Consider the following 27,116-nt stretch of genomic DNA (forward strand, 5'->3'; position numbering starts at 1 on the left):
TTCAGGAGGGGATGAGGACAAACAACAAACCAACCTCCACCTCTACCCCTCTACCTTGATGCTTGATCGCTGTAAGCTCCAAAAAAGAACCACTGTGTTGGTGTGATGTATTATATACTTTGAACAGTGGAACCACATACATTTATGGGTTTGCTTTATTGACGATATATTTTTCATTTGGAAAGGGTCTGTGATGTCATTATATCTATTTTCATTATGGATCAATACACATGATCCTAACATGCAATTTATCATTACATCACATCAACACACTGGTTCCTTTTTGGACCTTACGGCGATCAAGCATTGAGGTAGATTAACTACAACCATTTTTACGAAACCTACTGATTGGACTTATCTACTGCAGTTCAACAGCTTTCACCCTCACAATTTGCTCACTAACATCCCAGTGGGACAGTTTCTTAAGCTGAGGCATCTATGTGAAACATCCTTGGAATATAAAATACAGCCTCTTAATATGCGTACAAGGTTCTTGGAGTGGGGTTATCCCCTGAAAGCTATTAAATGTGCTTATAAGCGGGACTTATATGCCAATCATGATCTTTTGTTAGAGACCCGACACTGCTCCTCGTTGGACTAGTTAATCTGTGTAGTCCCTTTCTTATCCAGGACACATGTGGTTCAGGACATCATACTATCATTACATCAGGTCTTTCAGAAGAAACCGATCTTTGCTCATACCAGGGGTCATAATTTACATGACCTACTGATTAACCCTTATCCCTGCATTGGCACAAATACTGAAGAATTGAGCCAGTTTGCATGCAATCACTGTTCAGTCTGTACATTTGATTCACATTTTTCTCCACATCCCTTTGATACTTTCCCATGTCCTTAGAAAGTAGCACATCTCAGGCCATGTATGCCATCAGGTGCCCTTGTGAAAAATTATAAATAGGTCATACAAAGCTTTCTATTTGCACACATATTATTCAACATAACAGTTGTAGCCGTACTCATAAATTAGAAGTACCTCTTGTCAAGCATTGGATTGACTTAGATCATTCCCTTGAACAATTAAAATTCTTTGTTATCCAACAAAGCAATCCCAGAGGAGGAAACATTTCCTTACAACTCTTACGCTGTGAACAAAGTTATATTTATACATGGCACACCTTGGCTCCAGACGGCTTAAATTAAACGATTGAATAGGAGGCATTCATCTGATATATAGGTAACTGGAGCAAGGTCCTTCTGGCTTCATATGCCAGTTGTGTAGGACCCCCTTCACTTAATCACTTTTTCTTTTCATCTTAATAAGGGCAGCATGAATCAAAACAATTCCCCCCCCCCCTTTTTTTTTTCTCAATAACATTGGGCTCTCATTGGTTGATGTAACAATCCCCTTGTTTGTTTGGGCGAGTCTCTCAACGTACAATTCTGTTGGACACATATAACCTGGTTGCGTCTCAGCGTGGGTTTGCTCGCTTTGGTTCCTACAAGTAGTTTGATAGCAAGAGGAAGGTTGCATTTGCCGTGAGAATCGCATTGAGTTATGGATATTTTAGTAATACAGCACTAGATCTCAATGAGTTCAAGCTAGTTAAGTTTCTTTGTGATTTCACTTTCCTTTTCCAACAGATCTCATCACTTTAAATTCATGTCCAAATGCCTGCAGTTTTTTTTTAGTATGAAGAGTGCTTGCCCCTCTTGGAGGTTTGCCGACGCCATACTAGTCGAGACGGCTCCCTTCAGTAACATTTATTTACTTTGGTCTGAGCACTACATACATATTTGTCTTCAATTCAGGTATTTTCATTTTTCATTCAGTTATCTATTCGGTCATTCTTTCCATAAATTCAGCTATACTTTCACTTTTTCAGCATCATTTCATAAGCGGGGCTGGTCTGGTTACCAACACTGGTCCATCGGGACTTCAATGCAAGTAAGTCTGTATGAACTAGTGCCCGCTGCCATTTACAAATCATATATATGTTTAAAATATTTTTGGAGGCTATTTTTGCAGTAATGCAGAGCAGACTCTTACCTTTTTGATATTTTTGGCTGTCCTGTCATTTCATTCCAGCTCATGCTTCATAAGGAAGATTTTTTTGTTATTCAGAATAATGTGACATGCAATATAAGAGATTGGGACTCAGTTTCTTCAGCCAGCTTTCCCAGGCTTTCAGTTGTGGATTGCAGTTTGCAATTTTTTATTTAAAAAATGTTTGAGCATAATACATTTTTAAATCACAAATTCTTTTTCAAACCAGTATGTTGTTTATACAGGTAGTGTCACTACATTTATTTGTCACGGAAGAGTTTCAGCAGTATTATGGTCATCAATCTCTAAAATGCAATTGTTAGGTAAAGATTTTAAACATTATACAATCATTTTTCTTTTCCTTTTAAGCTATTATTTCTCTGGTATACAACTCTGTCCCTCACAAATTTTGAGTTTACTTGGCTTTTCCAATCCACATGCATCGGGAGCAGTCTTTTACAAGTAGGTCTGAAGAGATTATTATTAACTGAATCTTGGCGGTAACGGGGGGTGGGCGCACCCAATAGCGCCACCATGAAAGGTGGTGCTATTGGGCACGCTACTGGTGGTGCCGCCAGCGAAGACACCGCCGCGTCTGCCTCCTCGCCGCCCCGACTCCTCCCCTCCCCACCCTGACTCCGCCCCCTACTTGCTATCGCACATGAAAAGGGATACGGATAGAAAATAATCCCCTTAGTTTGTTCACACATTTTTCCATTTATCTTGTTTTGTTTTAGACTTTTCAGTGTTTTCTATGCCAGGGGTCCCCCCTGAGGAAGTCTTCACCAGTGAAACAAGGGCCTTCTTGTGGCTTTTCCATCAGACCTGGGAAACAATACACTATTGTCTATAAGTCCTATTTAAATGGTGTGAAAGCAAGTATGGATGTAAATGTGTATACTACTATTGGGGTATTCTGTGTATTTATATGTAGATTGTATGTGTCAACAAATATTATGTACTTGTTTATTTGTGTTTGATGAGGATTTTTAGGATCAGGTACTAAAAGGTTTAGGTACTTTGATCCTAGTGTATAAATAAAATAGAAAATGTATGTATAGATGATGTATAATGGTCTAATATATTGTGGTGACGTATCTGGAGGCGCAGGAAAATCACAATGGGCCAGATTTTAAGATTTACGCACGGGTGTAGATTTGTGCACGCAACCCGGCGCGCACAAATCTACGCCCGATTTTATTACATGCGCGTGCATGTTATAAAGTCCAGGGTTGGCACGCGCAAGGGGGTGCACACTTGTGCACCTTGTGTGTGCCAAGCCACGCAGCCTTCCTCCGTTCCCCTCCCGCCCCCCACCTTCCCCTCCCTTCCCCTACCTAACCCACCCCCCCCAGCCCTACCTAACCCCCCCCCCCTTACCTTTATCTGATAAGTTGTGCCTGCCTCCGGGCAGGCGTAGGTTATGCACGCCGGCCATCGGCTGGCCCACCATCCCGGGCACAGTGGTAAATGGCCACTGAGCCTGGAGGGTCTGGCCCCGCCCCGCCCACTCCTCGCCCCCTTTTTCAAGCCCCGGGACAAAAAACTAGACTTCACAGATGCCAACACAGCTTCATCATCCTGGTTTCAGATCACCAGCAACATAGCAGGCAAGCTTTGCCCCATATGAACCAAAGAAATTAATAAGGACAAGACAGTCAAAAAACCATGGTTCTCCCTCGAACTAAAAACTATGAAAACCGAGCTCCGTAAAATGGAAAAGAAATGGCGCAGAAACCAAAACCCATCCCTTTTAGCAAAGTTCAAGTCCCTACTTCATAATTACCGCAAAGCCACAAACAAAGCTAAGAAAGACTTTTATGCAGCAAGAATACATCAATTCCAATTCAACCCACGTGCACGCTTCCAATATGTTTCAAGCCTCATATCACCCCCAGACAACATAAACCCAAACAATGATGATGAAACGAAATGTGAAAAACTAGCCTGTTACTTCCACAACAAAGTTGAATCCATCAGGGCACGTTTCAACACCCCCCCCCCCTCCCAACAACTCCCATACACCTAATAACACTCACAACGCTAACCAGACAATCATTCCACACTCAACATTGCACAAGCAGACTTCTCATCACTCTTACCCTCCCACAAACTTTGAAACCACGCTCGCCAACCTCGAGACCACTACTGCTCTCGAGATAGAAGCAATACTCAAAAAAATCAAACCAGCTCTGCACCCATCAGACATAATGCCCACAAAAACACTCCTCTCGATTCCCACCACTATTGTGAAACCCATGGCTAAGATCCTCAACAAATCTATTACATCTGGCATAGTACCATCCCAATTCAAGCATGCCATTATAAAACCTACCATTAAAAAACCAAATCTCAATCCTGTTGATCCTGCTAACTATCGCCCTGTATCGAACCTCCCATTCCTCGCTAAAATAATAGAGAAAATTATCAACAAACAACTTACCGAATACCTCGACGAGCATCATATACTCTTCCCGTCCCAGTATGGATTTAGAAAACATCATAGCACGGAAATGCTGTTTCTATCCCTGTCAGAATCACTGCTAAAAGCCCTAGATGCCGGTCATTCCTACATTCTTGCCCTTCTAGATATATCTTCCGCCTTCGATACGGTCAACCACAACACCCTTATCACCCGCCTCTCAGAAATAGGCATTGCTGGCACAGCCCTACACTGGTTCCAATCATACCTGAGCGATAGAACTTATAGTGTAAAAATTGGCTCATGCGAATCCAAGCCAAGAAGACTTTCACAAGGAGTACCCCAAGGATCATCACTCTCCTCAACACTCTTCAACATACCTCTCTGTCGGCTACTGTCGAAACTAGGTCTCCAGCACTTCATATATGCAGATGATGTGCAGATCCTTATCCCCATAAATGACTCTCTTCCTAATGCTATAAAAATTTGGAACACTGCCCTCGCAGAAATAAAAAAACTCCTCACTGACAACTTTTTGGCGATCAACACGAACAAAACAGAGCTTCTCATCATCTCTCCACAAAATGAAGCCACATTTAATTCAACACTCCTATCCCAATACGGACCGTCCACTATTCAACAAGTCTGCAGCCTTGGCATTATCATCGATAACCATTTTACTTTAAATAAAATTCATCGCCGCTACTACAAAAAATGGATTCTTCAAGCTCCACACTCTAAAAAGAATCAAACCCCTCCTATACCCTTATGACTTCCATACAGTTCTGCAAGCAGCTATCCTGTCAGAGATTGATTACTGCAACTCTATCCTTCTAGGCCTACCAAAAAACACCTTACAACCATTACAAATGCTACAAAACGCTGCTGCCCACTTACTTACCAACACACACCTCCATGATCACATTATACCTGCACTCCAGTCTCTACACTGGCTCCCCGTTGCCTCCAGGATTATCTACAAGTCCCTTACGCTTATTCACAAGTCCATTCATAACCAAAATATGTAATGGTTCTCTGATCACTTTACATTCCGTAAGGCCAACCGACCAACAAGAACACAGCACCAAGCCAAACTCCGGACACCTTCTCCCAAACTTTCCAAACATGCAACCACAAGGGAGCGCTCTTTTACCATAGCAGGAACCACTATATGGAACAGAATGCCCACTAACCTATGCCAGGAGCCCTGCCATAGAAAATTCAAACAAAACCTCAAAACCTGGCTGTTTATACAAGCATACCAATGATTGATATTACTCTTGATCTTCCGAATTCTCCTAACAGCCCTCCCTTGAGACTCCATTTCTCCCCCTCTACTCATACTGCCACCCCCCTAGACTAAGTCCACCTTTGTTTTATTTACTGCCTTGTAAAGTTATTACATGCATCTCAAATATGGTTCTACTTTTGTTTTACTGTTATGCAAAGCTCCTGTATGTATTTCAATGATTGTTCGTTAAATATTTTATTGTAAAGCTTGTTGCTGGATTACTTTTCCTTGTAAACCGAGGTGATGTTCTGAACGTGCCGCGGTATATAAAAACCTCTAAATGATAATAATAATAATAATAATAATAATACGCGCGTCCCGGGGCTTGCGTGCATAACCTATGCCTATGCAAAATAGGCTCGGCGAATGCAGGAGCGGATTCTCGGGGTTACGTGCATAACCTTTTAAAATCCACCCCAATGTGTAATATGTAACATTGTATAAGTCGAGCAACATTCAACTATAGAAACATATTATACATGATTATATTAGTTACTGCTCATTTATTTCAACATTTGTAGTTTAAGAATAAAATAGTTTTAATGTAAACATTAGTGCCTTCTTTCCTTCTGGAAACTTTTTTGATATATATATATAGAGAGAGAGAGAGAGAGAGAAAACAAAAAAGAAACACTGTTGAGCTTATCTAAGAAACTTTTTTATTTTATTTAAATATATGAAAGTTAAACTAAAAGAGCAGCACCTGCTATATTCCCTTGTATTCCCCTTGTACACTATTATATTGTACCCCCCTGAATATATGTACACATTTTCTATTGTATCCCCCCTGTACATATGTTAATACCAATCCACTTTTTATTGTACCTCCCATGTATATATTTATTTATTTATTTGTTTTTATATACCGACATTTGTTATTACCAATCCTCTTGAAAGTTCATAGCTTAAGATTTGTTAGTTGCTCTACATTCTTCCGCTCTGTCTGTCTCTCGTTGCAATTACTAGTATCTCCCATTCCCCCACTCCTGTTTATTGTACTTTCCATCTTTCAGTTCTAATGTAAACCGGCATGATGTTGCACACTAATATCGGTATATAAAAGTTTCAAATAAATAAATAAATATATTGAATATAACATATAAAATGTTGTACAAAAACAATACAGAGTTTGTTTTGTAACAAAATCAAGGATACAATTGTAAAGTGTATGAAAAAAAAAACTTATATAGACATTTTAAGTGGCATGAAATACAAAAATTCCTACATGCACATACTCGCACATCCCACCTTACATTACCATACAACCTTCATGCAATAATGTATAGTGATCTGAATGGTAAGGGCTTCTTCAGGGGGAAACCTGAAAAGTCTATGAACACAAAAATAAAAAAAACAAAAATGTATTTAAACTAAGCTAAAAATTGCGACATGATTCAATTGCTAACAGACCTCATTCATTGGATATACATAAAAGAATTTTTACAAAACAAAAGACGTATATAAACACTTACATGTACTTCACAATATTAACCTACAAGTCAAAAACAATTATATTCAACTGAGAGCCTAGCTTAAGGTATTCATAGATCTTACAGTAATGCCAATAAACATTCGAATTAAATGAATGCAAAAAACAAACATACTTCATACACACATTTCCTACAATATAAGCAGATATGGCAGGAGCTGCTCTGTGGTGTGTGAACACACTATCGGCCGGATTTTAAAAGGGTTACGCGCATAAGTTATGCACGTAACCCTTTTAAAACCCCCCTGCGCACACCGAGCCTATTTTGCTTAGGCTCGGCGGCGCGCGCAAGCCCCGGGACGTGTGTAAGTCCCGGGACTTCCCAAGGGGGGCGTGTCGGGGGCGTGCAGGGTGGGTGGTGTGATTTTTGGGGCATTCCGGGGGGCGTGTCGGGGGCATGGCGTCGGCCTGGGGGCGTGGTCGAGGCCTCCAGACCAGCCCCCAGGTCGGGTGATGGCACCTGCCTCCAGTCGGTGTAACTTTGCCAACAAAGGTAGGGGGAAGGGAGGGGAAGGTGTGGGGGGGTAGAAAGAAAGTTGCCTCCGAGGCTGCTCCGATTTCGGAGCAGCCTCGGAGGGAACGGGAAGCGCGCGCAAGTTGCACAAATGTGCACCCCCTTGCGCGCGCCGGCGTACTTTTGTTCACGCCTGGTGCGTGAACAAAAGTACACGCACGCATAGATTTAGAAAATCTACCCATATGTGTGATCTGCACATCCAGTAAAACAGAAAATACATACAAATTAGTGATGGAATTCCAACATACTATATTGCCAGGTAATATGCTAGAGGCATATATATATATATATATATATATATATATATATATATATATATATATATATATATATATTATATATATATATATACTGTATATGATACCTGAGACAGCCTCTAAAGCTTTTGACCCCCTTCTATTGTTCTTTGGACTTTTGAATGGTTATAAAGTTGTCCCATCAAGGCATGAAGGTGTTTTTGGTTTGTACTGTTTGAGCCATGGCAATTAATGCTCTTTTGGTACAAGAGGCTTACTACATTGAAATTGTACTATAGTTTATTCATAGCTTTTTGAGGGCCAACCCAACAAATATTACATTAGGCCTAATACCTGTTCCAAGTGTCCTTTTTCTGCAGGTTTTCCAATTGGCAGCACAGAAGTGCATGTAAATATAATATACATATTTTAAGAGATATTTTTACCTCAGAAGACTGTACTTTGAATGTTCTTTTTCATGTAAAATAATCATAAATGCATAATTTTAAATTATGTGTGGGACAGATGTGACCCGGGGGGGGGGGGGGGGCAAGCTGTAAGTTTTGCCTAGGGTACCTAATACCCTTGCACCGACCCTGGGGCAAGTGGAATCAACAAATTAGCTATTTGTTTTGTACAGGGTGAAAAGAAAGTAAGGATTTCAATAACTTGGTTAGAGTGTTAGCAAATACCTTCATATAACGAGTGAGTACTTCCTCCAACAATTCAAGAATAATTTCTCTTATAGGCAGTAGCTCAGCTATCCCACTGCTCAGCAGTTTTGCTCTTTGCTTGCTTTCTTATGGATGCCAACAATCTGTTTGTTACAGAATTCATAGACATATAACATTCATGTCAATAGCAACTCAGTAAATGATGGCAGATAGAGATGCATCCATTTTGCAGAGATGCACATATACATTTCTGCATCCAACCCAACACCAACTTCCCCCTCCCCATCTCTTTTACCTGACTTCTTAACCTTTTTCCTACCGCTCTCCGAATCTGTCCTAAGCATGTTCAAGATCTGCTGCAGTGAAGACCTCTACCACCTCACTCATAGGACGTCGTCCCAGTTCATATTCCAGCTCAGCTTCTCCTCCCCTCTATCTTATACCAGAGTGAAAAGAATGTAAAATGATAAAAGGAGCCATTCTCATGAAGACAAGACTATTTCTGACCCTTGGGGAAGGATTTGAAGTGAGCACGCATGGTATTCATTTCTGAGTCATTGATAATGTAGAATAATGGCTGACCAGGAGCTAGCTGCAGAAGAAATAAGGCCGTTGTCATCATCGTCCTCGTTACTACTTAGCTCTTCGGCCTGCAGTAGGGGGAAACTCAGGGCAGTGGAACATCTTGTTTTGTTGGGAAGGGGAGGAGGACAAACAAACGAAACCTCCACCCCTGCCCCTCCCCCCAAAGCTCCCTAAATTACTGATACCGTGTGGGGCAAAAAGGTGAGCCAGGCCACGTACCCTTTTCCACTGCCTTTGGAGGAGCTGCTTTCTTTGAGTTTGTCACTTGGACAATACACTGTGCTTGCAGCTGTGCGTTAACCTTCAAGTTACATTTCCTCTATGCGAACACAGCTGTTTAAGCTGCTCTGAGGCACGTGTCATGACTTTGAGGCTGTGATAATCTGCTGTAAACATTTATCTTGCTTTATACATAAAAAGGCACAAACTGTTATACATTCTGTGTCATGACCTGCAAGGGTCATTTAAGACTGATGAGGAAGGGCAGTTGATGGGAAGAAAATGTATTGAGCTGAGAGAAACACTGCCCTTGCCTTGTTTAGACATTATTGATATTTCTAAAAATGTTCTAAAGCAGGGGTTCACAACCACAGTCCTCCAGGATCACAAACAGGTCTGGTTTTCAGGTAACTAAGCTAAGCTATGCAAAGTAGCCTCGTTCTCAGACCATATGTCTGCATTAAAGGCCGAATTTTAAAACAGCCGTATGCGTAAAAATCGACACTTATGTGCGTAGCTGGGCCCTGCGCACACTGGGCCAGATTTTAAAACTTACGAGCGGGCATAGATTTGTGGGCGCACGCCCGATTTTATAAAATCCAGGGTCAGCGTGCGCAAGAGGGTGCACACTTGTGCACTTTGCGCGTGCCGAGCCCTAGGAAAGCCCCGATGGCTTTCCCTGTTCCCTCCGCCCCCCTCCCCACCTTCCCCTCCCTTCCCCTACTTAACCCGCCCCCCAGCCCTACCTATACCCCCCACCTAACCTTTGTCTTGTAAGTTGCGCCTGCCTACGGTTAGGCATAGGTTGCGCGCGCCGGCCAACGGCTGACCCGCAATCCCGGGCACAGCGGCAAATGGCCACTGTGCCTGGAGGCTCTGGCCCCATCCCCACACCTTTTTCCAAGCCCCGGGACATATGCGCGTCCCGGGGCTTGCGCACGTTGCCGGGCCTATGCAAAATAGGCTCGGTGCGTGCAGGAGCGGATTTTCGGGGTTACGCGCGTAAACCTTTGAAAATCCGCCCCACTGTGCGCATTTTCAAAAGGTCCCGGCCACGCGCACAAGTGCCGGGCCCTGAAAAAGGGGTGGGCCGGTGGGGCATGGTCTGGGACAGGTAGAGCAGGGCAGGGACAGAGGCCATTCTGCTCCAACGGAGCAGTAAGTAAAAACATAAAAGAAATTCTTTTAGTTAGGTAGGGAGTAGGGATCAGGGTGGAGAAGGGAAACGGGAAAAGGAAAGGCAGGTTAGGCAGGGGGAAGGGAAATTCCCTCCCAGTCCGCTCCTTAATTGGAGCGGTCTGGGAGGGAACTGGGGGGGGCCCAATTGCGACGCCGCACATAGTTTCCTAAAATTCACTCCCCGGGAACCTTCATTTGAGATTCAAAAATGTGTAATTTCTATGCTTTTCTTAAGTTTGGCTTTTTAAAACCAAAGAAAGGAGGACTTATATCCTAAGAAATAAGAGTTCCACAGGACTCATCAATCAAAAACAAAGAAAAAAACCCATACCACTTTTGTGAACAGCGATCCCACATCCCTAGAGTACTGTGTAATGAGAGGGCATATTTGTATACCCAGAGGTCAGGTCATGTTTTATATTTCCAACAAGATGTTTCTGTTCCCAAACCTACTGGATTCCATATCTAATAGGAAAGCAGATTGATGCTGATCTTAGCACATGAAAAGATTTCTGTTAAAAAGACTTGCACTAGCCTATGGGAGTAAAAATATAGACATTTTCTCTGATTGTACCACACCCTGTAAATGGGGATCCATTCATATATTTCTGATTGTTCCCCATTCTCATCTAGTAGTACAAGAATTTTTGGGTGGGGGAATTTTCATTGTTTGAAGCGTTATGGAAAATATTAAATGTTTGAACCTGTAGTCCTGTGAAGTGTCCACTGGAATGGCATATGGTGTGATATGGGACCATAACAAAAGAGCATAAGAATATAAGATATACAATACTGCATCAGACCAAGGGTCCATCAAGCCCAGTATCCTGTTTCCAACAGTGAACAATCCAAGTCACAAGTACCTGGCAAGTACCCAAACAAATAGATCCCATGCTACTAATGCTGGCAGCAAACAGTGGCTATTCTGATTAATAGCAGTTTATGGACTTCTCCTCCAGGAACTTATCCAAACCCTTTTTAAATCCAGCTACACTAACTGCCTTAACCAAATCCTCTGGCAATGAATTCCAGAGTTTAATTGTATGTTGAGTGAACATTAATTTTTTCCGATTTGTTTAAAACATGCTACTTGTAACTTCATGGAGTGCCCCTTAGTCCTTGTATTATCTGAAAGAGTAAATAACCACTTCACATTTACCCATTAAAGTCTTTTCATTATTTTGTAAACTTCTATCATAACCCCCTCAGCCCCCTCTCTTCTCCAAAATGAACAGCCCTAATCTCTTTAGCCTTTCTTCATAGGGGAGCCATTCCATGCCCTTTATCACTGAGATGTAGTGACCAGAATGGCACACAGTATTCAAGGGGCGGAATCACCATGGAGCAGTACAGAGGCATTATGACATCCTCCATTTTATTTGCCATTCCCTTCCTAATAATATTAATTTCTAACATTCTGTTTGCCTTTTTGACCACTACAAGACATTGATGATTCAATGTAATATCAACTGTGGTGCCCAGATCTTTTGCCTGGGTGGTAACTACTAATATGGAATGGGATGTGGTTTCTGGGATTTTTAAGGCATCATAGGTTAAAGGAGTTTGGTGAAATTGTCCCCTTAAACATAATGGGAAGAGATAATTGGTGGGGACATGTCCCAGGAAAGTATCAATACCAAAATCCATATTCAATCACTGTCTGAATGCAAAGTTAGCCGGAAAAACTTATCCGGCTGACTTTGGAGGTATATTCAATAGTGCAGCTGCACTACTGAATATCTTAAAGGTAACCGGTTAACTTTAAGGCAGCCCTTTGGCTCGCCCAGATTTACCAGATACACTATCTAGCCAACTCTGAATATCGGATTTCTTGAGTCTTCCCTCTATTTGTTTGTGGTTTATGGGGAAGAAAAGAAAAGGGACTATAAGGGCCTTTCTATCTAAGTCTGTGGTTCTTCTCTTCATGACTGAATCCACATCCCACATGTCACTTAGCCACTTATGTGGTTAAATGGCAGCCACTGAAAGAGACCGGATATTGAGTCACCACCATTTAGTTGGTTAAGTCCCTACTTATCCAGCTAAGTAGCACATCAGCCTCCTGATGTGGAGCTCATGGAGGGCATCTCCAGTGTATTGCCTGTCCTTGGGGCTTCACGGGACTGCTAGAGAGATTTGCTAAATCTCTCTAGCTCATTGCACAGATCATCTGGAGGGATTTGTCCCTTAGTCCATGAGGCAATAATCCTTTTTCTGGAGAAATCTGCTGCCAGTGTGGGCAAAAAGGAAGGGGAGAGGTTTCTCTGTCTTTCTTTGGGGCCTGAGGAACAATGAGGTCCTGGGGTGGATTGTTGGAGAAATTTGCTATCTGGTGACTCAAGCTGCATGAGAGAAGAGCGAGTAACCAATGTGAGTTTCTCTGAATTGACTAAGAAGCTATATCTACTGTTTTTGTGAGTTGGACTATTGGTTGATTTTTCCTGTCCCAGATGGACTTTTATTTCTAGACTTTAAAATAAATTATTTTCTCTGGTTTGGAATACACTCTGGGTGCAGACATTTGTTTTTGTGTGTGAGTCTTCCCTTGGACCCCGAGGCTTTTGCTATTGCCCAGTGGAAAGAATCCTGTACCTGGGCTACAGAGAGGTTTTTCCCACCCCTGCAGTCACCAAAAGTGACCTCTAGCAAAGGGGTGTTACAGAGATATGTCAGGGCTTTCAAAACCTGTCCTAGGGACTCCCACAACTAGTCAGGTTTTCAGGGTTTCCACAAAGCATATGCATGAGATAAATTTGCATACACTGAGTTTTCATGATATGCAAATTTATCTCATGCATATTCATTGTGGATATCCTGAAAACCTGTCTGGTTGTGGGGACCCAGGACAGGTTTGGGAAGCCCTCATATAATTGTGTCATGATTGTCTATTGTCCCCCAGTATATCCAGTTTGACTGTATTGTACATGATAGCAAAGAGCTGTTCGTATGCTCATACAACCTCGTCTTCAATGAGATGTGATCCTGAGATGTACTTGATCCATCATTAGATATTCATCTAGCCTAGGCCAGCCCATAAACTGCTGAGCACTGCTATGTGGAAGGTCCCCAGTTTGATACCCAAGTCAGGTTTTCCACTCCCTGGGTCAGTCGAGGCTAAGGATACTAAGGAGACAGCATTCACAGCCCCTTTGGGGGGTGGAGGGGGGAGGATTGAGAGTTGTGGTCATTGTTTCAAGGGACACCTACTAGTCAAATTCAGGCTGCATGATTTCTGGGTTCCAGGAAGAGCCTTTTTGTGTGGACCCTGCCCAGGACTGTCACTACAATGACTAGAGAAGGTACATTGGGAAGAAGGGAAATATAAACAAGGAAAAAATCCTCAGGTAGTTGTGACTGAAGGTTCATGGTACCAAAGCTTTGCTCTGATAGAGAAGCAGGAGGAAACTGCTGGGTTAAAAAGAAAGAATTTTTTTTTTTGGCCAATTCAGTGGCAGTTGTCTGCAGGAGACACAGGTTCAATTCCTGGGTCCATTTTCTGCTTCCCAGACCTGTCAGAGTTGGGAATGCCACCCCTGAAGGGATTGAATCTCAGCTGCCAGTGAATGAATCACCTACTGACTGAAGTTAGGATATACGCATATCAAATTCCAGAGGAAATCAAGGACTGTCACTGCTATAACTGGGCTACATGGGGGGGGGTTATAAAATAGAAGAAGAGCCTTGGGTAGTTGAGAATGAAAAATCATGTTGTTATAGCCTAATACATATCAAGTCCAATTGAGTTGAAAGCCAAAAAGATGAGAAGGAAAGTGCTGGGCCAAAAAACTAAAGAAATGATTTATGTATATTTTGCATGTAATTATCCTGTTTACTGTACCTATGATTCCTATGTAATTGAGCACATAAATATTTTATACCATATTTAAATAAGGTAGTGTGATGACTTACATGTAGACTAGTATTTTTGCCCGTAGTTGCAGCTGGCATTATGGTGGAAGCACCCTCATTTCACTTCCTCTACCCAATTCAAGATATTGGATGATATCAGATCAATTCTATATATAAGGAAAGGGATAATTTTGGTCATGTTTACAGGGTCATGCACTGGGGTGCCAATGCTACAACAAAAAGATGTCACCATAATGATCTGGGGGATCCCATCATTGCTCGATCTCGGGGTGGGGTGGCAGGGGGCAGATACCTCCCCCACTGCCCATAGAGGGTGCCACTGGGGCTATAGCTTGTCCTCCATATATACTGTCAGAAAGCTGACAATGTATTATGTGACTTGAAGCAGAGGTCAATCTAATTAGGTATTGTTCAATTACCGGAGCACTGCGATACTCCGGGAGTTCAATCGTTACCTGCTTGTACAGGGAGTTTAATTCCCAGAGCCTATGCTCCTGGGCAGAAGGCCGGCCCTTCTCCAATAATCCACAACCTCTTGTCTTAATGAATAATCTTTATTAGTAAAATGCAAGAAATGAATATATAATTAGTCTTTCTTAGGAAGCAGCGTAGTGCATCTAACAGTGACGTACTACCTAGCCTGCTCATAAAAACAAAATACATTCCTTTCTCTTGTTCAAAACTGTTCCATTAATTTCATTATTTCATTATTTATTCCAGGTTATCTTCAGTATGTAAAGGGGGTTTTGTGACTTCCCTGATATATGCAGGCCCTCTGAGCAGCATTTAAATAAAAACACAGGATGTGATTAATTTTATTTACTAAACTCAGTGAATATCATTTGCCTGTAAATTTTTCAAATAGAATACTCTAGTACTTAGGAAAAGTGTTCAGAATGAAAGGTCCTAGTGGTCTTTATCTGCTGTCATTTTATCAGTTTTTATTGTATTAGAGCCAGGGATATTTAAAAGGAAAGGAAAAAATACCTAGTCTTAATAATGATGTTATCTTTTGCTTGGAGTCTTATCCAGAGCACTTTACAGTAAATATACAATAGAAACAAAACAGTTCAGAAACCAATAGAAAATTAATCTTAAGTCTTATGATTTCTATCTTTCAGAATACCCTTCATGTTGTCACCTGTCATGAGAAGGTAGTGAGCATCAACAGAGACCACACAGAGTCCTTGGGAATGGTGGTGGCAGGTGGTGTATCCAACCGAGAATGGGACTTACCAATCTATATTATGAGTGTCGAACCTGATGGAGTCATAAGCAGAGATGGGAGACTAAAAGCAGGTGAAATCAATAGCATAAGAACATAAAATATATCATGCTGATTCAGAGCAAGGTCCATCAATAGGGATGTGTGTTCATTTAAAACAAATGTGGCATTAGAAATGAATAGGTCCCATTTGCTTCATTTGTGGGGCTCTTGAAACAAATGGGGGCCATCCACAAATGAAATACATTCTATTTATTTATTTCAAAACTTTTCTATACCAGTGTTAGTGGGGACATCACATCGGTTTACATATGAACATATGAACAACAGGTTAGAGAATTACATTTTAACAGGGCATGGAACTGGGAGGGGGAAAACAACAGCGCAGCATAGAAAGATAGGGAACACCGCTAACATTAATCGAACATTAAAAGGCATTATAAACATTAAATACATCAGAAGCCTTGGATGGGCATAACTGGTTTAGCAGTCTGAGAGTGGATTCCATGACTTTAGTGCGCGTAAGGAGCATTGGGTAAGGGAGGCTATTCATCCTCCATTCATTTCTATAAGCAATTGAAGTCTATGGGCCATAGACGTCAATGGGGAATAGGTGCAACGCCAGATAATAATTGTAAGGAAGCAACTAAAACAGCCATCTAGCCCTTTCTTGTTGGCATAGCAACCAGCCCTTCCCTTTGACTTTGCAGCCTTGTCATAGTCTGGTGGGCACTGGGCAGGACTTGTTGGTAAGCAGCATGTTCTTCCTTACTTAGCACTGCTGAGGCAGCAATGGTACTAGTTGCATCTGATTCTGAAAAGGATCTTCTTGTACAGGATTCCCTGAAGAAAAAATTAGAGGGCCATTAGCTGAAGAAGTTTTGGAGGATTACTTACTAGCATCTTAGCCTCCACTTCAGCAATGGGAGGAGATGGAAGAAACTAGTAATGATGGTGAGAACGAGCAGGCAGCATAGGTAGAGAGTGCCCCTGGCATTGTTTCTCAGGGTCCACCCTCTACCTCAACTCCAGTGCCAGCATCCACCCCAGGATGTACAGAAGGGATCATGAAAGAAATCCATGATCTTGAAGCACTACAAAGTCAGAGAGAACTCGCATTTGGCTGATTGTATTTACTGTATGAAGGATATCAGCCAAGGCAAGCAAGTAGGGCATCTTACAAATGCTGGCATGCTGCATCACCTGCAGAAGCAGCATCCACTAACTCTGGCCTCTGGGGAGGGTGGCTGTACTAGCCAGGAGACCCCCTTCTTCCAGTTAGAGGAAAGTGGTTGAAAAGGAAAAGAGTGCCAGACAAACTGATCCCACACTCTCAATCCCTTCCAGCAATCAGTCATCAGAAGCACAACCCGCCATGGAGGAAGTGGAGTGATGTTTGGTAGCACTGTCCTGGGGTAGGAGGCAGGCAGCATCAAAACTTGTAATGAGGAGCTTTGGGGAAGTGATTGACCTTGATAACTAGACCCTGCAGGTAGTTGAGGATGTGTGATTTAAGCATCTGCTGCAGGTGTTAGTGCTAAATTACATAATCCCCTACAGGACCACCTCTAGTAGGAAGATCATCCCTAGTCTGTACAACCAGTGCCATAGTCACATCCAAGTGCTGCTAGCTAAGGCAGAGGGGAGTAGCATGCATTTCACCAGTGAGACCTGGACCTCCATGAATACTATGCACTCTTTTCTCTCACTGATGACAGACTGGTAGAACCTGGTGGAGGCAAGGATAGACAGTAGCTCTAGTGAGCATCAAGCATCAAGTTGCAGGTGAACTTTGCTACACACCCAGTCAATGGATGAGTCCCATACCTCGATCAATATTCTATCAGCTAAAAGAAATGCTAGAGGATGGTAGCTAGGCCAGAAAAGCAGGAATCTTCAGGCAGGGTTCTTGACAATGGTCTTGACAATGTCAAAATGTGGTAAAGGCAATATACAATGGGTGTTTTCCCAGGTATAATTGGGAAAATTGTAAATCCTGCTAATCCCTTATTTTTTTCTGTTTGATTATAGTATTATTGATGATGTACTTCCTTAGTATTTCTCCCCAAGTATCTAGTATAGTATGTTGGAAATAAGTATGATAAAAATTTAATTTAATTGTTTAATATATGTTCCAATGTAACAATGGCATCTTATTTCCTATTTATAAGTTCAATTGTATTATTGAATTATGTAATTTGAAAATTAGAAATATAAAATAAAAAAACCAAAAAAAACCAATGGGTGTTTTCAGGGTATCCGATATTATGCACATAGTCTACACCTGGCAATGAAGGCTGCCTTGTGGCTGGGGTCTAAGGACCATGAGAATGAATACTTGCCAGGGCTTTTAGAGAAATGCAGGAAAATAGCATGTTACTTTCATAGAAATGTGAAAATGGGGCAACTTCTCTGGAAAAAGCAAGAGGAATTTGGGATGCCTTGCAAGCATCTCATTGTTGATATTAGCACTCACTGGAATGCTGCAGAGGTTAGTGGAGCAGCAGCAGACCCTTCATGATCTATCTCAGGAAATAGGGATAGGTATGAATTGCCTCCTGGGATATCAGGATTGGGTAGTCAAGATGCTCATGGCAAAATATCCTGAATCCCTTCAAGGATACCATGGAAGACCTGCATTCCACCTTTAGCGATGTTATCCCTATAGTAAATTTTCTGGAGGAAAAGTTGGAGAACTTCTGTCAGGACAAGGGAATAGAAGATGAGGTGTTGCAGATTGTGGACTCCTTGCTGTTATGCCTATTATGTATGAGCATGGGAGTTTTTGGTGCCTCCATGTTCTTTGCTGCTGTTCGTTTCTTGGTTTATTGTGGTGCTTGTTTTTTTTCCCAGAAAACAAAAGTGAAAATTTAAAAAATGTTATCCTCCCCATTCACCTATTTTATGGCTCTTTGTATTATTAAAATTCCTCTACAATGATCCCAGCCTGGTTCTCCCATCCTGTTGCACTGGTGTGTTTTGTCCCCCAGAACAAAAATGTGAAAAAAGATAAAATAAACAAGTTTCTCCTATTATGAACTTGCTGCCTCTTGCCCAGTTTCCATACCCCTAATACCACCATATGGGACTTACAGCCTCATGTCTAGCTGCCATACAATGAAAATCAATGAAACTAGAAAAACAAGAAATGGAACAGCTTAAGGTCAGCTACAGAATATGACAAAACTTTCTTAATAAAGCAACCCTCATAAGTTACCAGAAAACTGTTGATGATACCTTCTTTTGGAGCCTTAAGGTATTCTTCCCATACTAGCTTTCTTCTTGGTTTGTTATATTGGGGTGTTTTGTCCCCATAACAAAAATGTGAAAAAAGGCAAAAGACACAGTTTTCTATATCATGGAACCTGTTCTATATTTCTTTTTCTTATTTTTCTTCTACCCCTCTCCTGATTATCCCATCCTGTTTGATGGTTGATTTTACTGGGATGGGAATGTCCATAAAAGGCTCTCAGTCATAAGAAAGAAATACAGGCACAAGAGAAAAGATGCTCAAGAGAAACCAGTTCAATTTTCTGAATGAGATAAAAGTTACAATATTGATAGAGAATTCAGACAAAACCAGAAAATCAGGAAACGGAGCAGCAGGAGTTCAGCTACAAAATATGGGAAAAACCTTCTAAATTAAGCAACCTTCGCAAGTTACCAGGAATACCAAACCACACTCAAAAACCATTTACATGTTCTGAATGTGATAACAGTTTCATTCAGAAAGGCCATTGCACATGAAAATCAAAATTCCATTCAGCAGCTTTATCATGTTAAAGCAGGGAATATAATAAGAGTTTATGTCAAGAAAATTATACTTATCATAGTTCATTCTCTTATACTGAATCTGACATTTGGCAAGTGCTTCAACAGAATGACTGACATATCCCATTCCACTCTGCCTTGCTGATATTGCCCCTCATGCTACACCTTGGGGTCTTTGTGCCACTTAGCCTTGCTGCGATGCACAGACTTTATACCTTGGGGTTCTTTCTGCTACACCTCAAACCTTAACTATGAGGTGTTCCTTCTACTCTGGGGGGCTACTTTGCACCTCTCATGTTGATTTGGTGTCTTGATGCCACTCTTAGTGCTGCTTTATCCCTTTTATCAGTGCCTTGGGTTTTTTTCTGCCACCTTTTCTGTTTTGTTCCTCCTTCATGGTGCTTTATGATGCTGATGTCACATTTGGTGCAGGTTTGCCTCTCATGCTGCCATCAAGGGTTTTTGCCACTGCTACCATTTCCCCTTTTTGGAGCCTTGGGGTATTCTTCCCATACTAGCTTTCTTCTTTGCACCTCTGATGATGCCTTGGAGAACTCCTGTCAATGCTGGTTCCCCTTTGCCCCTTTACAGAGCCTTAGTCTATTCATCAGAGGGATAGCCATGTTAACCTAGAATAGCAAAAATGACACGAGAGAGTGGCAACTTATAGACAAACCAATTTATTAAGGCATATGCTTTAGAGGACAGAGTCATGTCATCAGATGCGTGAAGTATATATAGTACAAGAGGTGGGTAAAATATTTGGAGAATGGTGGGGAAAGGAGGATAAAGAACAAAGAGAAGACACTGAATTAGGCAGAATAGGGTATGGAAAGAGAGTGTTAATAGTATTATAGTCCAGCCTACTAATAGGTAAGTGTGAAAAGACAGAATGATCTGACAACAGTTAAGTTCATAGACATTTATAGTGTGCCATGAAGCCATTGTCTCTGTTCAGATCTAGGATGATGGTATTAAGTTTCTTGCGGGCCGATACAGTAAAAGTCGCTGGAAAACCGGCGAGCACCCGCTCTCCCGATGCACACACAGGCCAGTGTACTGGGCGCGCAATTCAGTATCGGCCCGTATGCAAATTAGGGCCCACGATAAAAGGAGGCGCTAGGGACACTAGCGCATCCCTAGCGCCTCCTTTATGACAGAAGCAGTGGCTGTCAGCGGGTTTGACAGCCGACGTTGAATTTTACCGGGGTTGGTTCTCGAACCCGCTGATAGCCACGGGTTCGGAAAACGGACGCTGACAAAATTGAGTGTCCATCTTCCAACTCGCAGGCCGTGGGCAGATTTTTTTTTTTTTTTTAATTTTAATTTTTTTTATTTTTGGGGCCTCCAACTTAATATCGCTATGATATTAAGTCGAAGGGTGTACAGAAAAGCATTTTTTTTCTTCTTTTCTCTACACTTTCCTGGTGCCTGCTGAAATTAAGATGTGCGGCTTTGCTGCACATTTTGCTTTCTGGATCACATGGGAATAACTAATAGGGCCATCAACATGCATTTGCATGTTGCAGGTGCTATTGTTTTGGGGGGCTTGGCCGCGCATTTTCCACGCGCTATTACCCCTTAGTGTAAAAGGGGTAAAAATAGCACGTTGAAAATACGCGGCCAAACGGGGGCTAACAGTGCGCTCAGCCTGAGCGCACTTTACTGCATCGATCCATTGATGAATTCCCATTCAGCAGTTTCACGCTAGAGTGGCCCTTTGAAGTTCCTTTATAGAAATATGGCAACCTGGAACATTGAAATGTTCTCCTACTGGTTTCTGAATGTTGCCATTTCTAATGTCAGATTTATATCCATTTATTCTTTTCTTTAGGAATCGACCTGTTTGTCCTATGGAGAAAGCTGAGGGACACTAACTGTCCTTTATTTACCCATTGTAACCCACTGGTGGTTTTATAAACTTCTATCATTCTCCCTTTTCAACCATCTATTTTCCTAGCAGAAGAGCCCTAGCCTGCATATGCTCTCATCATCCACTTTTTCATTTTTGTCACTCTCCTCTGACCTTTTCTAGTCCCACTATGTCTTTCTTGAGATGGGGCAGCCAGAACTGCACACAATACTCAAGGTGTAGTTGCACCATGGATTGATACAGAAGCAATATGATATTTTCCATTTTATTCTCCATTCTTTTTTGGATCATTCCTAACATTCTGTTTGCTTTTTTTTTTTTTTTTACTGTCACCGCACACTGGATTCCAAGGTCCTTTTCCTGGGTAATAACTCCCAGTATAGAACCTAGCGTCGTATATCTGTAATTGTGATTATTTTTTCCAGTGCATCACTTCGCAATTTTCCACATTGAATTTCATCTGCCATTCAGTTGTCCAGTCTCCTTGTTTCACAAGGTCCTTCTGCAGTTCTTTGCAATTCTCTGCCATTTTAACAACTTTTAATAATGTTGTGTTACCTACAAATTTGATCACCTCACTCTTCATTACCTTTATCAGATCATTTATGAATATGTCAAATAGCACAGGTCCCAGTACCTATCTTTGGGGGTCATTTATCAAAATGCTATAAGGCGTTTTCGCATGCGTTAAGGGCTTATCGCATGCGAAAACCCCTTTAACGCATGCGATAGCACCATATCGTATGGTGTGATGCAAATCTGAAAAAGAGGAGGAGTGGGATGGGTTTACCGTTTTTAGCTCCCGGAGCACTAGCCAAGCTCTCCAGGCTGGTGCTAAGTTACCGCAAATTGTGATAACTTTTTTGCACTTTGATGCAAGCTAGGTTGAGAGAACATTGCACAAATCTCATCTTTGAGTGAGTTTCCTCACTCTGAGGGTCATCAAATCTTCACAAGAGAGCACTGTTCTGTTTGTACGTCTCACTTTGAATGTCAAAGTGGCCCCTAACCCCTACACTAATACCTAAACCTCACCTCGAGTTACTAGGAGGGCCTCCCATAGAGAAATAAATATCTATCTAGTGTTGGGGGCATTATGGCTAGTCTCTGTCTCTCTCTCATAATAAACATGGTCTGTAACCCTTTTTCTATTGCATGTGATATTTAGTGCATTTTGATAAATCCAAGCCTTTGTGCTACTCCACTAAAGACCTTTCTTCATTTAGAAAACTGACCATTTAGTCCTACTCTGTTACCAGCCTTTTAACCAGTTACTAATACACAACAGGACACTGCCTCCTATCCCATTACTTTGTAATTTCCTGAGGAGTTTCTCATGGGAGGTTTTCTCAAATACCTTCTGAAAATCCAAGTATATTATATCAATCAGCTTACCTTTATCTTTGTGTTATTTACCATTCAAAAAATTCTAAAAGATTGGTAAGACAAGACTTCCTCTTGCTAAAATCATGTAAATTCTTCTCCATTAAGCCATGTCTATCTATATAGGCAGTGATTTTGTTTTCTAAAGAACAGTTTCTACCATTTTTCTGGGTACCAACATCAGGCTTCCTAGTCTATAGTTTCCCTGGATCACTTTTTAAAAATCTGCATTATAGTGGTCACCTTCCAATCTTCAGAAATCATGGTTATTTTAAATGATAGGTTAAAGATTACTATTAGCAGGCTAGCAATTTCATGTTTTAGTTCTTTTAGAATTCTTGGGTGGATTCCATCCAGTCCCAGTGATTTGTTCCTCTTTAGTTTGTCAATCTGATCTATTATATCCTCTATTGTCACAGATATTTGTTGTAGTGGCTCAGAAACTCTGCCATTAATGAATGTTTCAGTTGTGGGAATGTTGCCAACAACCACCTCTATAAAGACAAAGCCAAATAATTCATTCTGTTTTTCTGCTATTTCCTTGTCCTCCTTGAGCACCCCCCTTTTATCCCACTGTCATCTAGCAACTCAGCTGACTCCCTCATAGGCTTTTTGCTTTAAATGTACTTTAAAATATTTTATTGTTAATTTTAGCTTCATTGGTAAGCTTTTTCTCAAAGTGCGTCTTGGCCTGTCAAATTGCTCTTTTACCTCTAACTTGCCATTGCTTATGTTCTTGCCTATTTTTATCATTTGGGTCTGCTTTTCTTTTTTTTTTTTTTTTTAACAATGTACTTTTAGCTTTAACTTCCTCATTTGCTTCTCCATTAAACTACACTGGTTTGGTCTTCGTTCAACCTTTGTTAAGGTATGGAATACATTTTTATCTGGACTTCCAAAATGGTATTTTGAAATAGTCTAAAAGCAGAGCAACTCAGAACTCCTGATGCAGAATTTATTTCTCTGGAAACCCTGGTCCAGTGTCAGGCTTCTAAGGACAATTTAAAGTGCTACATGAGATAAATGATTTTTATCTGCATGCATATTATAAAATAAAGAAAATGCAATGAAGATGCACTTCTGACCTATGATTATAACATGATATACACAATGCTACAATCCATTTAGCAGAGCATATTGAATACATGATAGTGATTTATTACATTAATATATTTGTGCTCTGGTATGAGGAATTGGGGGGGGGGGGGGTTTCTCAATCTTTGCATTTTCCTACTGATCAGTTAAATTTTGCTAGTATTTTTAAACAATGTCCACATGTCATGCAAACGTTTAACCCTTGCAACATCTCCTTTTAGTTTTTTTCTAATTTTCTCATTCTAGCATAGTCTCCCATTTAAAAGTTATATGCTACCATAGTAATTTTACTTAATGTCCTCCCTCCAGTGTTTATGACAAATTTGATTGTATTATGATCGCTATTTCTTAGTGACCCCACCACAGTAATCCCTTGTACCAGGTCATCTATTCCACTGAGCACTAGATCTGAAGAAGCTGCCCATTCTCATCAGTTCTAGGATCAGCTGTTCTATGAGTCAGTCATTTATGGCATCTAGAAACTTAACCTCTCTAGCATGTCCTGATGAGACATTGACCCAATGAAAACCAGAGTACTTGAAATCTCCCATTATTATTGTGTTGCCAAATTTATTTGCTTTTATTTAATTTCACCTAGCATTTCACTTTGGCCATGTAGCTGGAAGTATACACCCACCGCTATACTGTTATCCATCATACATGGAATTCCTATCCACAAGGATTCCACAGTGCATTTTGCTTCTTGTACGATTTTTATCATCTTTGACTCAATGCCATATTTTACATATAGTGCCACCCTTCCATCAATTTAATCTCTATTTTCAATATAAGCTCTACATTGGCTTCCAGTACAATCAAGAATACATTATAAAGTTCTAACTATAATATTCAACAACATTAGCCTGAACAACCACAATCTACTAGGAATAACATTTAAACCTTACATCCCCCCGCAAACTCTTAGATCACAGAACAAAGGCCTCCTAGAAATCCCGAACTTAAAAGACTCTCATCTAACACTAACTAGAGATAGAGTGATCTCAATTATTGGCCTAAACTTTGGAATTCCATGCCTGAAGAACTTTGAACATTAGCAGATAAAAAGAAATTCAAAAGCGACTTAAAAACTTGGCTATTCAAAAATGCCTTCTACTTGACTGAAACACCCAGTTCCCCATGAAACAGATAACCTATATAATTTCTTATACAATAACCCCCCTCATTAACCCCTTTAATCTAACTCTGTTCCTATGTTAGAAGTCTACTATTGTATTACTTACTTTTCTATGACTGTCTATCCACATTGTAACACTCATTTTATTTATGAATGTTTTTCCTATAAACCATTATGAACTAGTGATTCTCACATGGAATAACGGTATATAAAACATTCAAATAAATAAATAAAATCTAATATAATCCACCAATTTGTTATATATAATTTATACCCTGGTATCAGTGTCTTATTGGTTTTCTTCTTTCCACCACATCTCTTAAATACCTATAGGGGTAGATTTTCAAATACCGCGAATAGGCGTACTTTTGTTGGCGCTCCAGGCGCCAACAAAAGTACGCTGGATTTTAGTAGATACGCGCGGAGCCGCGCGTATCCGCTAAATTCCGGGATCGGCGCGTGCAAGGCTATCGATTTTGTATAGCCGGCGCGCGCCGAGCCGCGCAGCCTACCCCCGTTCCCTCCGAGGCCGCTCCGAAATCGGAGCGGCCTTGGAGGGAATCCTCTAATGCCCTCCCCTCACCTTCCCCTCCCTTCCTCTACCTAACCCACCCGCCCGGCCCTGTCTACACCCCCCCTTACCTTTCTCCGGGGATTTACACCTCCCGGAGGGAGAAGTAAATCCCCACGCGCCAGCGGGCCTGTTGCGTGCCGGGACGCGACCTGGGGGCGGGTCCGGAGGGCGTGGCCATGCCCCCGGACCGCCCTGGGCCGTAGCCATGCCCCCGAGCCCGCCCCCGGAACGCTCCGGACACGCCCCGAAAACGCTGCTGCGCTCGGTCCCGCCCCCCAACACGCCCCCCTCCGAAAACCCGGGGACTTACGAGAGTCCCGGGGCTCTGCGCGCGCCAGTAGGCCTATGTAAAATAGGCTCACCGGCGCGCAGGGCCCTGCTCGCCTAAATCCGCCCGGTTTTGGGTGGATTTAGGCGAGCAGGGCTCTGAAAATCCGCCCCATAATTTATATATCCTTAACCTCTCTAGCATGTCCTGATGAGACATTAACCCAATCAAAACCAGAGTACTTGAAATCTCCCATTATTATTATGTTGCCAAATTTATTTGCTTTTATTTAATTTCAGCTAACATTTCACTTTGGCCATGTAGCTGGAAGTATAACTGTTGTGTTCAGCAGCTCGCAGGCCCCTCCCTTGAGCTGCCACTCTTACCTTCACCCGTGAAGCTACCGATGCCCTGGCACTGGCCTCCTTCCTCCAATGCAGCGACAGGCCACGCCACAGCCCAACAGCACGCTGTGCAGCACTCACAGCAGGAAGCCGCCATTCCTGCCCTGCTCCCCTTAGGGCATGCGCGCTGACTGCCAGCAATTTAAAGGGCCAGTGGTGGGAATCCAGCAGCCTCCTCTGTATTTAAGGCCTTCCTGGAGGTCCCTTCAGTGCCTCGGCAATAGGTTGACTCCTTTAGAAAAGTGCTTTGCCTCTGCTGGTTCCTGGTTACAATTCCTGTTTCCTGGCTGTGTGTCATTCCTGAGTTCCTGTCTTCTTTTCCTGGTCTGTGTTTGAGTTCTTGTCTTCCCCATGACTATCTTCAACGTGTTGTCCTGCTCCTGTGGTCCCTCATCCTTCATCTTCCTCTTCATTCCTCATCTCCTCGGCTTGGACTTCTGGGTTTGTCTTTGGATTAGACCTCAATGCTGCATGACCTCTGCCTGCCACTGATCTTTGCCTACTTCCTGTCTCTGATTGAACTCTGCCTGCCTCGACCACTGCCTAACAGACTCCTTTGTTGTTGGATTGTTGTGTACACTTTAAGTAATAATTATTTTTTGCAGTACTGACAGCTGTACGATATAGTGATAATTCAGAGTTATAGAGGATGCGATTGGTGGTAGTTTTTTTTGTTTTTTCCTTTTATATTCAAGTTTACGCAGTTTTCTTTTATGAGTGGATAAGGTATGAGTGAACCAAGACGCAAATGTGGTTCTTTTCTTGTTTACTGACCATATGGGGCAAGCTTAAATAAGGTAGCTGTTACAGCGATATCCCATTCATTTACTAAATCATTCAGATCTGAAGTAGGATTATTGTTAATTAGTGGGAGTACGTTTTCAGATAGAGCCTATGTATT

The 27,116-nt window shown here is 41.8% G+C and overlaps 1 protein-coding gene across 4 annotated transcripts in view; it reads left to right on the plus strand.

Moving 5' to 3' along the window:
- LNX1 (ligand of numb-protein X 1) overlaps positions 1-27,116 on the plus strand; it is a 261,445-nt gene that overhangs the window by 211,298 nt on the left and 23,031 nt on the right. For all 4 annotated transcript variants that reach the window (XM_029587604.1, XM_029587612.1, XM_029587615.1 and 1 more), the window contains one exon: positions 15,609-15,786. In XM_029587604.1, the coding sequence (XP_029443464.1) occupies positions 15,609-15,786 (178 nt within the window). The remainder of the gene's footprint in view (positions 1-15,608; positions 15,787-27,116) is intronic.

The sequence above is a fragment of the Rhinatrema bivittatum genome, chromosome 1 (genome assembly GCF_901001135.1).
Source record: "Rhinatrema bivittatum chromosome 1, aRhiBiv1.1, whole genome shotgun sequence".
Lineage (NCBI taxonomy): Eukaryota > Metazoa > Chordata > Amphibia > Gymnophiona > Rhinatrematidae > Rhinatrema > Rhinatrema bivittatum.